At 37.2% G+C, this 11,948-nt stretch overlaps 1 protein-coding gene across 1 annotated transcript; it reads right to left on the reverse strand.

The window, feature by feature from the left end:
* Positions 1 to 528: 528 nt before the first annotated feature.
* LOC145214452 (beta-1,3-N-acetylglucosaminyltransferase radical fringe-like) lies at positions 529 to 10,760 on the reverse strand. The gene is made up of 6 exons (XM_080082979.1): positions 10,712 to 10,760; positions 8,891 to 8,953; positions 8,189 to 8,309; positions 6,803 to 6,903; positions 4,246 to 4,411; positions 529 to 1,705 (listed from the first exon to the last, which is right to left on the reverse strand). The coding sequence occupies exons 2-6, from the start codon at positions 8,908 to 8,910 to the stop codon at positions 1,556 to 1,558; spliced, it is 558 nt and encodes a 185-aa protein (XP_079939105.1). The 5' UTR covers positions 8,911 to 8,953; positions 10,712 to 10,760; the 3' UTR covers positions 529 to 1,555.
* Positions 10,761 to 11,948: the final 1,188 nt, after the last annotated feature.

Genomic DNA, 11,948 nt, shown 5'->3' on the forward strand with positions numbered 1-11,948 from the left:
AGAGATGAAAGTTCCAATTATAAGTCTTTTTTTAAGTTTTTGGAATGTGATCTTTCATTTCGCTTTATTGGTGATCGACTGTCAAGTGGTTGTTTATTCGTTGTTGTTAGTACCTTCAGATTAACAGTTATATGTCTTAAAGTTAATAACGTTGCTTGGTTAAACTTGATTTGGACCGACGCAAAGCATAAAGTAGTCTGATTGATTTTTCGACCTTTAAAAAATACATAAAAATGTTGGGCCTAATTAACAGCATAGGTATGTATTAAGGCCCAAGTTTTTAATTTTCTGTCATCATACAAAAAATAATCTTGCAAACGCCTTCAAAGTCTGATGGATGATTACAATTGACCGCTACAACCACCATGCCAAATTTGGGCGGAAACTATTGAATGTTTTTTTAGTTATGCGCAATAGTTTTTTAAGGGGCCTTGTTACCTGCAGGTACCTTAGTTGTATTCTGATTAAAAACAATGCGCAGTGCACCATGGGATACAAAAAGAAATATGTAAGCCCAATAATAAAATGTTGCAGTTTCTGGCTTTTAATTCAGTGAAGCAATTTGAAGAAACACAATGGAAATATGCTCAACTATAAAAGGCTGGAAGCCAAACGTCAAACGTACTGCCGTTGCACAAATACTGCGACCGAATAAACAAATAATAATAATTAAGGCAGTTATATTCAATGAAAGGAGATGAAAACGAAAAAACGTTGTCGCCAAAATGATTATTATCGAAACGACAATTAATTTGGTAGTCATATTCCGTATCGACGGTACTGAAATAGACCATTACAACAGTGTTGGGCAATTAAAAAATCTCAGACAACGAGGCTTTTAAAGAATTGCATCCCTACAATCACCCAGAAACAAGTCAATATTACACGGTTCACACTTTAATGCATCGCATGCTTAACGTGAAAATTTGGTTAAATCATTTTGTAGGTTGGCATTGCACACTTAACATACAATTTAGGCAAGCCATCGTGCAAACCACCCATCACGCTACACTGATTTTAAAATAACAGATCGTCAGGTATATTATGGCGGAACAGTGCGATTAAATCTCAGTTCACACAGTACAGTGCGATGTATAAAAAAACATGTGTTTGTTCAAATAAGTTTAATGTCATTAAAACAAGTCATTTATCTTTGAGAGATATATATTATTAACAAACAAAGCTTGATCAAACTCTTTTTGAATAGAAATACTAATTATGCTGTTAAAGCGAAATATATTAATCATAAAATCTAAAGAAGGAATTAAAAATTTATTTCATGAACTTAAATCTACTGATGTAAGGTTTATTTGAATGCACCAAGCAACGAGCTGGGTGATTCTTTTTTTAAGGTTGCAAAACGGGTTTGTATACATGCAAAACATAATTGAATGCAAAATGTATCAAAACGCACGGCATTAAAAATGCAAGCCGCTCTAGATATCAACCGTATATAGTTGTAAGCCGCACATAATGAAGTGTAAAAAAACACTTTACAAGCTTAGAATCGAATACATACTGCAGCTATAACTCCGCATTGTGTTACAAACGAGAATCAAGTCTTGGCCAAAGGTGCACAATTATCTTCCTTGGGATAAATGTTACAATGAAGAGACAGGATTCGTGTTGGGTCGTCTTCCTTGCTAAACTGTGGTAGGGAAGCAGGGAGATTTACCACGTTTTTTCCATTGTAACTCAAACAAGCCTAACGACAGAAGATATAGTGATAAAGTGTTCAAACAAACCAATGATGAAGGGATAATTATTATGCTTGTAAATGTAAAACTGAAAACATTCTGATCCAGAACGAAAGCAGGTAATAAATGATAAAAATTATGTCACGGGTGTAGGCTCACTATAAACATTATAAACCAAAATTCTGCGGGCCAGTTTCTTTCACAATACTATTTATCAACATTGGAATTTATATTTTGCAAACAATATCCAGATAGATAATGGACTTGACAATTTAGTTGACTTTGCTACAAACATTTTTTGGTAGGGGGCCACGAAGCCCGAAAGTTACTTTTAGGGAGCCACGGTACATCTAAGGTTGAGAACCACTGCCCTAAATCTACATTAGATGTAAATCATAGTCATTTTTATTTTGTTCGGACTCAAGTAGTTTCGTAGCCACTTATATATATGCCAGGAGATTATGCTGAGAGGCGAAAGTTTATATTTAACCCAACAAATCGTTTTTCACAAACGTTGCTTTAATAAACAAAAACATCTAACAAAAAATCGTTTTAATCTCGAGGAGTTTTTTTTTCACGGGATTCGAACCCAGGACACCCCCGGGGACGAATCCCGATCAAGGTTTTTTTTATGTCTGTATGTGGGTCAGGCGCGCCAGACCATTCGGCCAAGTTCTAGCTTAGTGGTTCTCAACTGGTGGTCCGTGATGACTTTTTGGGTGGTCCACAGGACGTCCCCTAAATTCGTTAATAAACTGGAGATGATTGCATATTATAACTTACGTTAAAAGAGAATTAAAATGTTAACTGTTAATAATTGTATCTCACTTCTTGAAAACCGGATTTAAAGTATTATGTTTCAAGCCCAATTGGTTTCGTATGCGTACTTCAATCTTGACCCAAAAAGAAATGGTCCACGATATTATTTTTACTGGGCCGTTGGTCCATGGCCCGAAACGAGTTGAGAACCACTGGTATAGCTAGAGGCGGAACCCACATTTCTAACGTTTGTATCCTATATTTCACGCTGCTCGCGAAACGCGCAATTAGCACTCGTGGTTCTATTGAGCTCATGGGTCATTTGAATTCTGTTTCGCTAGTAAACGTACGTTAAACCATGTGTGTCCACTCAGTGGCGTAGGGCCATATGCTGCCGCCCCTGGCTTTCGTTGAAAATGCCGCCCTAAGTAGACTGCAGCAAATTTTGAAATAGTTTCATGTTCAAGCAATCTTTTCAATAAAAATAATTACAAATAATGTGCCGCGTCTCAGAAGTTCTATATTGCTCGAGAAAGAAGCCTCACTGTCTCTGCGTTAAGTCTCTGCACTGTCTCTGCGTTTTTTTATGTCTGTATGTGGGTCAGGCGCGCCAGACCATTCGGCCAAGTTCTGGCCAATGTAGATGTGTTTCGTTTATTTGAAATAAATCCCAAAACAATTAAGAGATAATTTTCATTTGAAATTAAGATCTGATTTACGTATGGCAAACTTTGCAAGGTTTACAATGCAATTAAAAAACATGGATCACTTCTAGCACCGTTTTATCTTAACAAAAATTGGGTGTGATAGGTCCATGAGGGGAAGTTAGTTCATTAGTATTTACTTGGGCATTTTGCAAATGTTGCACATTTTTACTGACAGATAAAAAATCTAAGTAATTTAAAGCATATGTGTAAACTTGTAGGCCTACAGTCCTTTTTCTACAGGCCTTTTTTTCTATAGTTGATCCAAAAATGGTTTGTAACTATATATTTAGCTTATAATTGACCAGAATAGATTTTTGTGGATAAGTTACAGGTCAGTACTTATTGGGATAAAGTACGTACATATCAAGCTTTTGTGTATTCCTTTTTTGTCACGAATGGAGATGTGACATCAGCTTAACAGCATAAATTACGATTTTAAGCAGGATAAGCGAGTTTTGCAGTTAAATCTCAGTTAAAATTGGACTTTAATCTGATGTATATAGAATATAATGAGAATCCAGTTCACAAATGTGATTACAGAATGAAAATTACAGACACACAGGTGGGGACATTGATGAAATGAAGCATGCAATGCAATTGGAAAAGTCTGAAATATAATATAAACTGAACATTTCCTATTTCACAAAGAAATTTACATGAGTTGAAACCTTCATTTCCATTACTTATGGTCTAGAAAAAGATTAAACTTCCAACGTTTAACTAAAACTGCAATTTAATAATGGGAATAGTATTTGACCGATATTTGACCTATTTGACAAGTATTTGACCGGTCAATTGGCCAGATTTTATTTGACCGGTCAAATGCCCAACCCTAATTTAAACTATATTTTTTTCTTACTTTGTCGTACAATCACCCAACGTTCGCATTTTGAGTTTTTTGTCGTTTACTGCAAACAAAATATCGGCTTTATATATCGGTTATCGGCCTTCTTAACCACGGATAATCGGTGTCGGCCATGAAAATATATCTCTGGTCAAAACGGTGTGCAGTGTCTACAGCCAAACAAATCTTTCCTGCCCTTATACCGACCTTAACTAGGTGGTAAAATTAAAAGTGTTACCTGCTGCGTTAGCGTTGACGAATTAAGATTACCGAGTTTCTCCAAGTGCGAGTGAAATAATGGAGATTCCGTCAAGTTTGTTCCAATCAACTGTGTTACAATTAACCCAAAGGTGCAATCATCAGCGGCTCCAACAGCTTGGCATGTTCCGGGGAACGCCCCGTTTCTGAAAATCAAGCAAGTGTTGTCATTTATTACAAATTGTTCTACTAAACATTTTTTGGAAGAATGTAAATTATTTTTCACCCTCTAAGATAAGTCAGCTTGTGCCCTACTTCAAGTTTATTGGTTAAAAGTTTACCCCACCTAAGATTAATATAAATTCATAAGGGATCAGCCCCGAAGGATCAATGCAGACCGGTGATCGAGAGTTGTAGGTCGGCCTGTTCGACCTTGTAGGTATATAGGAGGTTCGAGCTTAGGCTTCTTCAAAAAATGGGCCTGATGCGGGCCTGACTTTAACAGTCTCTGTTAGCATTTTTTTTGAATAAATTTTAATAGCTAAGTAGTCAGTTGCTGAACTTCACCAAATGTCAAACAGCCTTAAACGATGTATAGGCCTATCAATCAAACTTTCGGGCGTAAATGGGCTTCTCAAACACGATTCGGTTCGGGCCAAGTTTCGGGATTTTACTTTCGGGTTTGGGCCGAGTTCGGGCTCCAATTTCAGGTCCGTTTACAACTCTGTGGTGAACACGACACATTCATAGGTAAATCACAGTGCGCCAGGCCCATTAAAGGAGTCATACCAAATCAGCCGGTCACTAACCATTCCCATACACGAAGAGCCCGAAAAACTTTGCCATATCGCATCCGACCCGCCACGCAAAATTATCCGGCCCGCAACCCATTTAGAAACCACCTAACTTTAACTTTGGGGGGGGGGGGGGGGCTAACTTTGACAAAAACACACTTGCAGGGATAGATTACTATCTCAAGAAATTATGTATAAAGAACCACTGGCATAATATATATGCAGTAGATTTGCGTCAACGATAAAAGATCCCTGTACAGCGACGCAACTATGAACCATTTTGTCCGTTTAAAAAACATAAAAAACAGCAGAGGTTATGAAAACAACACCAGATACGTAAACAATGCCGACATCGTTAAAGTCGCTTGTTTAGACATTTGCTTTGACTATCTTAACTTCCCTTCTTAGAGCATTATCGTTTTTCAGTCATCACCTTTTTCGAGAAAATGATGTAATTTTGCAATACTTTTATTTTCCAGGTGGGGTCAAGTGTCCCCTCTTGCCCCTACGTGGCGGCGCCCATGTGTGGAGGAACAACATTGTTGTTAATTCTGCTATGCCGTGTCCCGTGTCCTAAATTACAGAAACTTTTACTGCCATTGACGCGACTGTTTATTTATTTATTGTCGTTATGGGAAGCTTTATCGCTTTAAATCCAGTTTTTGTAATGAAAGTGTTAAGAAAGGTTTGGGAAGGTAACGGAAAACGACCGAATTTTCGTCCATTTGTGGCGATGTAACATTGCCAAATACCGGGACAACCCCCATCAAAATAAGCTGTATTCGAGAGTTTCAACAATATGACTAGAATTGAACGCAATTAAAAGGCACAAAGGCCAGACGCGACTTGGCATATCTTAGTTTTGGCCGCTGCATCCTAAAGGTTGTTGACCCCTGCCATACGTGAATGCTTGATGACCGGCTGATTCGGTATTGCTACTTCAATGGGCCTGGAGTACTGCGGTTTAACCCCACCGGGATCAAATTTATACCTCCAAAATGAACGGCTGTTGTTCAACCTTAATGTACGGGTTAACAGATTCTTAAAGTGCTTGCACGACGATTAGAACGTTCCAAAGCATTTGAAACTAACTGCGAGCCGGGGACCTTGACTTTACAAGTGGATAATAATTGCCTTGTCCATTCAAACAACAGCTACACCTGTCGCTTGTTGCTGATGGTATGACATGGCCATTTAACACCAAACACTGATAAATAAGGATACCCTGCATGTTAGAAAAATCGTTAATTGGTTTCTATTTTGCAGAGGAGACTGAATTGCCCACACGTGATGTAAGTTATAAAAATGACAGACATTGGGTAAAATTTTAAAAGTTAGTTAGATTTTGCCACCACGTGTGTTGAAATGTAACTGTAAATATCCGTCATTGTGTTTATTACTTTATCCCCAGCAAAACCTGACCAAACAAAGAATGCATGTATTCTAGCAGTAATTTAAATGAGATATAAATGCACTTTTAAATTTCGTTTTTGTGGGGGTATTTTTCCAGCAAATGCAGACACCTTGGAAACATAACATGTATAACTGAAATCAAATCTTCTTAACACCGGTGGCAAATTGAACTGTAACGCATAGCCCTGTAGCTGCAATCGGAGGTGGGCATTTCATAAATGTTAAATGTAGTTTCTGTTGACTTATATTTAGTAAAACAACGCAGGCGTTAGGTCTCCATACAATCAATTCAGTTCTATTGTGGAAAACTGAGTTATAAAGCACAGCAGGCCAGCCATATTCAAGGAAAGTCAGAGCAAGTAATTTGACTAAAAAGCAAAATGAACTTACCCGACATAAGGTTGCATTTTCACAGCAAGAGGTCTTGAAAAACAAAGTCCACCACCACCCGTTCCAAACTCATAAACGTACAACTTCGATTTATAGCGAGACTGCAAACAAACGACGTTACATGAAAACCGTATTGGTAGTACAAGAAGTATTCGACATGTTTGTATGTCCCAAATACAGTTTTAACTTTTCCTTAACCCTCAGTGGGTCAAAACTATTACTATGTTCTCCCAGCCATATAATGTATATTTGTTTTTACATTTTCTTATACCACAAGGCGTACTAAACAACACTTCGCTCTTTTAGCTCTAATTTTAACAGATTTGAGAAGTTGATGTCTATTCTAAACACAAAATTGACAAGTTATGACAAACTACAAAATAAAATAAATAAAAAACTGCAAAAAAAACCGAATAACGGAACATGTCACCTCTGAGATTTTTGGGTGCCTATTCTCATGTTACTGAGATATGATGTAAAGCAGGGGTGCCCAACTCGTCGATCGCGATCGACTGGTCGATCTCGGACTGATTTCAAGTCGATCGCGAGGGTTGCAGAAACTTATTTAAAATAGTTGCTTTGTAACGCGTTGCTGTACATAGATGACTTTATTGTGTGAATTAATCATAAGATATGTTAATAAGTTCATAAGTAGGCGCTTTGTTACGTTACAAAAGTAATAGTTGCAGTAGTAATTGTTATTTTGTTCTGGTACTCGCTATGTCTTTGCTAATTTGTATTGGAATGGTAGATCTCGAGAGTTGAACTACCTCAAAAGTCGATCTCGGGAGTTAAACTACCTCAAAAGTCGATCTCGAGTAAAAAAAGGTTGGACACCCCTGGTGTAAAGTAAATAAACGCCCCTGGCGTGGTTATTGCAGTCTTGTGTTTTGTTTATACTCTAAAGTGATTTGAATATTTTCGAAAACAACTCATAACAAATCAACGTATTGTAATTGCTTTATAACTAGTATATCTGATGAGCAATTTAAAATCAATTCGTTCTAATTCGGTGGACCCGAATTTCTAGCCCGAACCCGAAGCGTTTTTGAGAAGCCCATTAATTCCCGAAAGTTCAATTAACAGGCTCTACATGAAAGCCTACGAAACGCACTGCACAGCACAGTATGAACAAAACATGTAGAATAATATACATTGGCTTAAGCACGACGCGTTTAGGGCTGTTGGGATAGAAACTATAGTAACTTGTATGGGTAACTTAAAAAAAAAAATTCGGACATAGAATGTGAAGTCAGGCCCGAATCGGGCATGTTTGTCAAAAAACGCCCGAACAAAGGCAGGAACCCGATCCGAAATGTCCGGGCCTACTTACAACTCTGTTCAGTGACATGAGGTAATTTCTGTAAACAGTTTAACACGACAAACCTTGAAATTCGGCCGACTTTTTCGACCAATATACCAGTCTTTTTTGTCGTCAAACTGATCAAGATAATTCACCAAACTTCCAACGTTTACATAATTGTCATCATCGAAGTGACACCACCACCTGGTAAAACGCAAAGAAAGTTAAGAAGCAGGTGTTGACGACTTACATTCGGACTATCACCGTCTCCAGTGCGTGTTTAGTTAGCCTCAAAACGCACGCAATAATATACATTTTTCTGTATCTTTTCTCAATTGTACTGTTAGATCCAGCAGGTGAATGTCTTAAGTTGGCTGCACAGAGTAGGGTTGTTTTGTATTAAATATGTACCGCGGCTTTAGTTTAAATTGAGCAATTTAAATTATATTTGTTGCAAAACCACATCTTTGGTGGTCATAGGTTATGTATTGTGTACTAGTATTTGATTAACCCTTCACATGCAACAGCTAAACGTGCGTTTGACCGAAAAATATTGAATCAATTGCAACTTTTTTGTTGGTAGTGCAACACTGCCGGACGAAACGACTTTGGTCGCAACGTTCGCGCCCGGTGTAAACCTGATTTTCTCGTCATTGCGTGAGAAAAAAATGAGCCGTTCGAGTTCGCTCTTGGTGTAAACTGGGTTTTTAGGGTTACCACGAAACGTTAAGTAAACTGACATACAGGCGTTTGAAGCAATTTGTCGACAAAATGTAATCACCCACCTTTTACTCGTGTCTGCCATAAATGTATCGTACTCGCGTCCAAGTTTGCAACATAAATCAACTCTGAAATAAAAAAACACTGAATAAATTAAATTGTGGAATCGAAAGGAAAATTATTTTCTGAGTAATGGGATATATATTCTGTCGCATTGATATTTGGATACAGCATGGGTATTGCCGAAATGTTTGAATAAAAAGCAGGATGCTTTTTACGTCTGTTTAGGCCGTTACATTCGTTGTTAAACGTATAAACAGATCCGTGTATAGTGTTCCAATGCTACATAGTTATTGAAAATGGAAATGTTACACGTATAAATCGCAATTAAGCGACAAACTACAATTTGAAAATGTTTAAATTTAGCTTGGAAATACAAAACATACATCAAAGACCATTTAATGCAACAACGGTTCGCAAGCAAATAGCATGGTTCGGGTAAGTTCAGTAAATTGGAAAAGAGTGTTATTTTCTTTACACAGTTAAGGCCAAAACGCATTGGCAGAATGCACTGGCAGAATGCACTGGCGGAATGCACTGGTAGCCGAGGGTTAGGCCAAACCTAAAAGCAAACAGACCTGGAATTCATCAGTTTGGGAGCGTTGATCACACAAATATTAATTTATAAGTAAGTTTTCGTTAAAAGGTTGTTTTCGTGACTTCGTATGGGCGGCATGTTGTAAACTGAGCAACCTAACCGTAAGTTTTTAATTGTAATGACTCAAGTATTCGCATTATATAATTACATTTTAAAGATCACAGTACGCCAGGCCCATTGAAGGCGCTATACCGGTGATTTGTATATGAGTGTGCCGTGATCGCTGGTCTGCATAGACGCTTCAGGGCTGATCCCAGTTATGAATTTATGTTCATCTTAACTGATGCATTTTAAAGAATTTGACTTGACTTAACGCCTACTGAGAAAGATTGTACTTGACCCGACCAATCGTCGGTACAAAAATTTCGCTCGAGTGTGTCATCAGCGTCATTGACTTTAGTTGAATCAGATCCAGCATCAAACTCGAATCAAATCAATATTACATTTTTTGATACATGAGATATTTTCGAATCAAACTGTTCTTCCCAAACAATAACTTTTAACTTCAGTTTCGCAATAAGGTGTAAACCGCAAAATGGCCTTAAACGGCATTAAGATGCCAGATTTCAATGTGAGAACATTATTTTTCAAGTACACTTCTAATGGACTTGATTAATATTTCCGCAAAGACTTAATTGACAAACGAAAGCTTTCCAATCAAAATTCAAATTGACAAACGAAAGCTCTCTAATCAAAATATTTGTTTACTTTCGCAAAAAAATCTATTCACTTATTGCAATACGCTTATAAACATGATAATACGAAGCATAAGTAGATGGAACAAAAAAGCAACAGGATGGCTGAAACCTGGCGGGTGCCTATAAATAATTCAAACGTTGTTTTGGACGAAAACAGAAAGCATACCTTGTTACCCAAATCTTAAATGCAGCAAATCGTCCGTTTAACGTTTTAATGTACGGTTAGTAAGATGGCAAGATGTTATGTCATAATATTCTGAAACGGAATTTGATACTGTATTCAGTCACAGACAGGAAGACAATGAGGAGATTCAAATTACATTTCAAATTCCTGTTGCACTTTCCGGGTAAAATATGGAAACTAGCAAATGCTCGCACAAGGTATTGGCAAACCATTTTGCTCTGTATTTACTTGATAATGATTGTGTATATTCCAACAAACACAAAAAATGCACGCGTTTAGTTTCGGCCTTAAAAAATCTGATCACATGCAAACAAAAGACGAAAAATACCAAAAGCGAATTACTTACAGGCCGTGGCTTCGTCCACAATCGCTTTTAATCAGTTTGTTTCCTACAGAACAAAAAATATGATCAGATTTGTGCAGAAAGATTGTGTAAACCAAAGTTAATTTAACGTTACTTACCACTTTTCTTTTGATAAACTGCGTCCTCGACATCTGTGATAATGTTCACCTAAAAAAAGCAAAAACAATCTTCTTATTAATTGCCCTATTAAGCAAATTGTGGAACAACTTATCTTATTGCAAGCAGATCCTTATTAAATTACAAAAGACATAATTTACAAGATATACTAATATTTCACAAATTCATGTCTGTCGCTTCAACCTAATTCTATGTTTCATGTGTGGGTTTGTGAGAACGGTACAAGTCACCAAGTAAAACGTTAGAACCCTTCCACCAAACCTTTACACACTGTTGGCGAATGTATGCATAATATCCATACCTGACCATTGGATTTTGCAAACCAAGTATTCAGTATTAGGTCGAGTCTTGTACTATGTAATTTGTCACAAGTTGTCATCGTAAATCCAATATCGTCGACTGTTAACTTAGTCCTTTCTGTAGACGTTTGTCCTTCAGTTGGCGCTGGCGTAGATTTTGTAAATACACTTGATTCAAGTTTTTATTTTTGTTTGTATAGTTTCGTATGGCCGAAAAGTACAAACAGACACCTAAAAGGTTTAATGCTAAAAGACATACGACGTAACTCTTCTTTTGCATCCTAGTTGCTCTTGACGGCGAATGCCCGCACTAAAAATACAAACAAACCAACAAATGAATTAAATTCCACAAGTTTAACTATGTACGACAAAATGGGTCGTAGTTAAAGTATTTAAGACGAAAAAGGCTTTAAACTAGGTAGTAAGTGAACGAGAGATGTATTGCAAGAGACCTTATCCAAATACAGCACAAACATTCAACGTAATAAATTGCTGATCAAGTTACCAGCAACTTATTTTATTGTCTATCCAACTGAAACAACAGAACAACTACAGACCACATCTATTTATCTTTGGTTTATAAAGTGGTTTTAAAACGACTTCAGTTGGACTGATCTATCGGGTGTGAAATATGATCGGTTTAAAATAAATTCAAACCGTTTTCACAGAACAACTCTAAATTTTAGTCAGTTGTAGCGTGCAAAGTTTCAGGTCATTCCAATGAGCGAATCAAAAATCATACGTTCTGTCCTGATTGTATAATATCTCAAATGATCAGCTTGACAACAGTTACTGATAGGACG

Source organism: Phallusia mammillata, chromosome 2 (assembly GCF_965637545.1).
Source record: "Phallusia mammillata chromosome 2, kaPhaMamm4.hap1.1, whole genome shotgun sequence".
In the NCBI taxonomy this organism is placed as follows: Eukaryota; Metazoa; Chordata; class Ascidiacea; order Phlebobranchia; family Ascidiidae; genus Phallusia; species Phallusia mammillata.

Excerpts from the sequence above, each read along its gene's own strand:
- LOC145214452 (XM_080082979.1), bottom strand. The coding sequence starts at position 8,910 with ATGGCAGACACGAGTAAAAG. Across the intron at positions 8,310-8,890 it reads ATGGCAGACACGAGTAAAAG|GTGGTGGTGTCACTTCGATG; the intron begins GTGGGTGATTAC and ends GCGTTTTACCAG. Across the intron at positions 6,904-8,188 it reads AAAGTCGGCCGAATTTCAAG|TCTCGCTATAAATCGAAGTT; the intron begins GTTTGTCGTGTT and ends GTTTGTTTGCAG.